Source organism: Setaria italica, chromosome I (genome assembly GCF_000263155.2).
Source record: "Setaria italica strain Yugu1 chromosome I, Setaria_italica_v2.0, whole genome shotgun sequence".
NCBI lineage: Eukaryota > Viridiplantae > Streptophyta > Magnoliopsida > Poales > Poaceae > Setaria > Setaria italica.
In genome coordinates, this window is record NC_028450.1 from 18,658,166 (window position 1) to 18,664,116 (window position 5,951).

The window sequence follows — 5,951 nt, forward strand, 5'->3', positions numbered from 1 at the left end:
TTTCAAGTCGGACCAATGGGACAGCGATACGACGACCAATGGCAAGTGAGTCTTTTGGGCGAGGGGCGTGGCGTGGGTGGCCACACCGAGGGCCGCAAGGTCGGAGAGCTAGCTAAGCTAGGGATATGATCGAGCTGCAGGCTGCTGCTCTGCTCCGAGCAAGCATGATTGATTATTAGTTAGGGTTCGCGACTCCCCAAAACCAGCCTGTCCGAGAACTGATTAAGGCGCGTTGGGTGGTTGGACCTGGACCTGCCGGCGGGTCCTGACGTCCTGGATAACCGGCAACGACAAGGTGCCATGGTTTGCTGTTGTGCGTGCGTGCCTACAAGAAGCTAAGCTCTGGATAGCTGGAACTGGACTGGATCGGCCCATGCATGGACTAATTAACTAAACTTTTCAAGGGACCATGCTCCTTCAAAGAAATGGAGCCTTGCTTTGGAATATCCCATCCCAATCAAACTCGAGCTGGTCGCTTTCATGCATGATATGTACTATTATTGAGAAGATGTAGTGCTAGTGAATTACAAGGTGTGGGAAAGGGGGGCATAATTGTGTTAGCCTCTCGCTTTCCTTTCTATGAAACAGCTAGCATTCATTTGTTGCCTGACTCCTGGGGAAAAACTAATTCTCTAGATGATGATGTGTTCTGCTAGAACCACGGCTTGCGTCAACTATCAAGTAGCTAGTGGCATAATAAGCGGTCAATCAGAAGATGTCATATGTAAATTCAGGGCAAATTAAGGGAAGGGTAAAAAAGATACGGAGAAAGTTGGACGTAGCTAGGTTCATCCTGGTTTCCATCTCTATGCATGTGAACTTGACCTTGCGATGTGGATCGTGCAACGGCTCTATATGCGCGGCCTACCCACCCAATAACTTCCATTTGGACGCGACTTGCTCAGTCTTACTAAGACGCAGAATTAGACTGTAGTCAGACTGACCAATTCATTTGCTCATATATTAGCTGAGGACATGAACCCTACTTGCAGTCACAAACAAAACATAAAAACAATCTGACCACTATTCACTGAGTAGACTGGAACTTTGCAAGTCTCATCAGGCATAAACATTCTCAACCGGCCAGTCACATCAGGAAGCTCAACTTTAGAGATCAGATGTGATGCTTGGGAGAAACAAATACATTCCATACTACACATCAGTGCACAGAACTGTACTTGATCCATAAGTTACGAACAACTTTTTGTACACACACTTATCAGAAAACAAGCGATTATATTTTGGGATGCTGAAGAGAGGTCAGCGTGCATCTACCGGAAAAAGGGGGAGAGTGAGAGAGAAATGCCTACCTAGAGAGAGAGGGGGAGTAGGAGGAAAACGGAGTAGCTAGTCTAGTTAGATGCCCTAGAATCAGCTGAGAAGTTGGTGGTTGACATGAGAAGTGCCTTGCCCCCTCCCTCGCTTTGTCTGGTGTCTGGTGAGGGGTAGTAGCGGTGGTGGTGGTGGCGTCCCTCTCCTCCTTCCCTCCCACCTATCATTATTCTAATCGAGCGGCAAAGTGGAGAGAGCGAGCGAGAAAAGAAGGGGCAGGGCGCCGTCTTTCTTTCCATCCATCGTCTCTTTTCCCAGTCCTCTCACACACCACACCACACCACACCACAGCCCAGCCATGCACTCAGCTCCTCTCCTAGCTTTCCTCCCTTAATAATTGGCTAATTCTTCTGCTCCTCTCCCGGCCTCCTTCTTTACTCCTCCCTTTGCTTTCGTTGCCACTGTTCCATCTCGTAGGTTTCGTCGTCCCTGGCCACTTGAGAGATTTGTTAGCAGATAAGATTGAGGCCACAAAAATAAAAAAGATCTCGCAAGAAAAAGAAAGAGGGCGAGAGGAGAGCTAGCAGGGAGGGAAAGAATAACCTAGCTAGCTCGCGCCGATGGATCCGGTCGCGGCATCCATACACGGTCACCATCTTCCTCCGCCGTTCAACACCCGCGACTTCCATCACCATCTCCAGCAGCAGCAGCATCACCACCAGCTGCAGCTCAAGACCGAGGACGACCAGGGCGGCGGCACGCCGGGGGTGTTCGGCGGCCGCGGCACCAAGCGCGACCACGAGGATGACGAGAACAGCGGCGCCAATGGCAACGGAAGTGGCGGTGGCGGCGGAGGTGATGAGCTGGCGCTGGTTCCTCCATCTGGTGGTGGGCCAGAGGGCGGAGAGACCACCCCGCGCCGCCCGAGGGGCCGGCCGGCGGGGTCCAAGAACAAGCCGAAGCCACCGATCATCATCACGAGGGACAGCGCCAACACGCTCCGGACGCACGTCATGGAGGTTGCCGGCGGCTGCGACATCTCGGAGAGCATCACGGCGTTCGCGCGCCGCCGCCAGCGTGGGGTCTGCGTGCTCAGTGGCGCGGGCACCGTGACCAACGTCACCCTGCGGCAGCCAGCCTCCCAGGGCGCGGTCGTCGCCCTCCACGGCCGGTTTGAGATTCTCTCCCTCTCCGGCTCCTTCCTCCCCCCGCCCGCGCCACCCGAAGCCACAGGGCTCACCGTCTACCTTGCCGGCGGGCAGGGGCAGGTGGTGGGCGGCAGCGTCGTCGGCGCGCTGACAGCAGCCGGGCCGGTGGTGATAATGGCGGCCTCTTTCGCGAACGCGGTGTACGAGAGGCTGCCGTTGGAGGAGGACGACATGCTCGCCGCCCAAGCACAGGCCGACAGCGCCGGGATTCTCGCCGGTGCGCAGCAAGCGGCGCAGCTCGCCGGCTCTGTCGATCCAAGCCTCTTCCAGGGACTGCCACCGAACCTGCTCGGCAACGTGCAGCTGCCACCGGAATCAGCCTACGGATGGAACCCGGGCGCCGCTGGTGGCCGTCCGGCGCCGTTCTAATAATTGATGAGGCCGCGCGCAGCTTAGAAGAGGTTAAGTGATATAGCTTTCTTCAAGCTTCACTTGGAGTCGCATCGTGGAGAATTTCCCTGGGAATTATGCATATGATTTCGGATGTTAATTAGCAAGTTATCTTAAGATTGTTTCCGAATATGTAGGTCGATCTCTATCGTTTGCTTTCGCTATTTCTTGTGTCATAACTAATCTTGATGCTGTTGACTTGAGGCCGGGGTTTGTACCTTATAATGATCTTTTTAATTTCTTTCAAGCATTCAGTAGCTTAGTCCTTTTATCCATTTAGAACTTAATTGCTAGTTCTTTAATCCGTAGCTTTAAAGAACTGCCGCATTATCCCTTGATCGACACACGAAGAAGGTAGCTAGGAAGAAGACCGGGAGATGAGGAAGCTGGGAACGAAGGAGCTCTAGGATAAAATGATGAGATAGGCCTAGGGAGCATGTGGAAAGATGTGTGTACTTTTTACCCTGGCCTGCTGGGCAAACTTCTCTTATTTCCAAGCCTTGGAAGTGAAGGTTTGATCGGTACGAGAAGTGCCTGTCCTGACACCACCACCACGGGCACCACCATCATCATCGCATGCTACAACACCTGCCATCTCTTCCCACACTCCCATGGACACTGACTCCGAGAATAACTGAAACTCTGTAGCACTGCCCAATTGCCACCATCATGTTCTGCAGGCCAAGTAGCAGCGTAGTAACTTCGATCGCACGTACTGCCTTACAGTTCCATTTCTTTATGCAAATGCTAGCTTCTTCAGTTCGATCTTGTTGCTTCATTGCTTCAGTGTTCATACTGTGCACTGCTACGACTAAAATATTCACCCCCGATCGAGTCAAATGGTGATGGCAATCAGGGCCATGCCCAATAAGTAGCCCATGCGTGAGAGATCAGACTAGGGAAAATATTTTATCTTGCGCTCTTGTTCCTGAGGTCTCCCTGTTGGGGATCTATGAATGTGAGAACTGCACCACGTTGCAGGTAGAGGGTCAGTTGCAGTCGTACCTTTTCGAGGCAGACTGCGAGATTTTAATGCCTGCAGCACCAAACAAGGAAGCACACGAGGTGTTAGATCTGGCCCCTATTTGATGCCATGTTATCTCATGTTTTTCTTTTTGTCCTCTGGTTTGGTCAATTTAATTTGGACGGTATGGGGATCTAGCTAGCATGAAGATATGGTTGGTTCTTCGGTTTCGATATTGGAGTTCCCATCGCAATAATTTGCTAGTGTGTTTGCATGCACTACATTATCGATCAATGGAAACTGCTTTGATGTGCTTTGATGTTGTTGATATTCATACGTTTCTCTATAGACTAACTCAAAGTTAGAGAAGTTTAACTTAGGATAAAAACTAAAACTATTTACATTTTGAAAAGGAGAGAGTACGTACTTGATCAATGCAAACTTTAAAGCAGACTATATGCGTGTATCTAGATGATAATATTGAGTGTCTTTTCATTTCTTAAATCCTTTTCTTTGTGTCTTCATATATAATAGATGGAACTATACATACTATATTCTAGAACTGCCTCATGTAAACCTTCCTCATGGGCATCTCCCTCCGCCCCTGCCGTATCCCTGCACCATTGTCTCTTCCACCCCACTGACCATGTCAACAACTTGCAGCAACACATACTAATGGGGAAATGGAAAGTTTATCAAAGCATCTTAGCTTCTAATTTTCGACTTTAATTTAAAAACTCCCACTTTTCAACATTTGATTTTCATCTGTGAAACTTAAGATTTTGATTGAAAATTGAAATTGCCAGCTGAATTACAAAACTTCATCAAATTAAGTTTGAATTCTTATTAGTTCAGAAAACTAACAGCAGCTACAATGCAATGTACAATACAATCGTGATGAACCAATGACCAGATGCCTACGTGGATGCTTGAGCACTAGACTTGGATATCCCGAGAAGACACCAATCTCCTTTTTGGTTAATTTGCAAAAAAAAGAAAAAGAGAATTGAATTTGATGTAATGGAATAATGAATACAAATGACTTGACAAGATACAGCTTGATACTTTTCTTTAGAATGTGTTGGTTTGATTGCTAATGGTGTGGTACTTGCTTGACACTTTTCATTGGGCAACATGGGCACATGGCACACCAACGTGGATGCATGCCAACTATGATAGGAGACTACTAGATTGAACCTGAAAATGAAAATTAAAGTTCGTGGACTATATTCACTACTAAAAAAATGCCAGCACAGCCGGTATATTCACTACTACAAAAAATGCCAGCACAGCCGGGCTATCACCGTTGGTTTTATATGAACTGGACGTGATGGTGTATCACCACCGGTTGAAAGGTTGGTGGGGCTGTAAGGTGTTGAAAATGGCGGTGATAGAGACCATCACTGCCGGTTCCAATTACAAACCGGTGGTGCAAGTTTTCATCGCCGGTTTTTAACTCCAACCGTTGATGATGGATTCTGTGGACGCGAAATTTTAACTCAATTTGGTTCGTAAGAAGGAGCTCGCGTCCGACAGAACCTCTCGACTCCCACCCTTATCCATCCGTCTGCCTCCTCACTCTCCGCCGCACTCCCTCTCTTGCCTCTCTCCTCTTTCCGCCGCCCAACCTCACGCCTTCTCTTCCATCTCTCCTCTCTCCGCTGCTCGCTCTTCTTTCCTTCTCTCCACTCAACCCTCCCCCTCGCTTACCTCCCATCCCCGTTGTTGGTATATTTAACGAATGTGAATAAATCCACAAGCACACATATACCATTGTAGCTTTCACCTCAGAGTATTCAAAGGATATCGAATCCAAGGGAACGTGTGTGCGCTAACTTCTATTCTAGTCGGTCCAAGGACACACCAAGATAAGTGACGAGGGTAGAGAGGATTCCTAAAGGTAGCACTTGAGGTAAGTTAATGATCGATCTCTTGATTATGGATACTTGCTTCGGGTACTCGCTTACCCCTGGTCTACCAGGCGACTCTGACTAGCGGCTTTACTCTATATCCAAATGTGGAGGATTACAAAGGACCAATAGGGCTGTCACCACCTACGGCCGACCTCTAGTAACTCGTGGGATATAAGGCAAATGAAGGATAACCTCTAGCCTATA

The 5,951-nt window shown here is 48.9% G+C and overlaps 1 protein-coding gene across 1 annotated transcript; it reads left to right on the forward strand.

The window, feature by feature from the left end:
- Window positions 1-1,282: 1,282 nt before the first annotated feature.
- Window positions 1,283-3,117, forward strand: LOC101777891 (AT-hook motif nuclear-localized protein 24). The gene has a single exon (XM_004952344.2). It carries the CDS (start codon window positions 1,893-1,895, stop codon window positions 2,847-2,849), a length of 957 nt encoding a protein of 318 aa, XP_004952401.1. The 5' UTR covers window positions 1,283-1,892; the 3' UTR covers window positions 2,850-3,117.
- The last annotated feature ends 2,834 nt before the right edge of the window (window positions 3,118-5,951 follow it).

Bases quoted from the DNA above. Each gene is read 5' to 3' on its own strand.
- LOC101777891 (XM_004952344.2), top strand. From the start codon at position 1,893: ATGGATCCGGTCGCGGCATCCATACACGGTCACCATCTTCCTCCGCCG.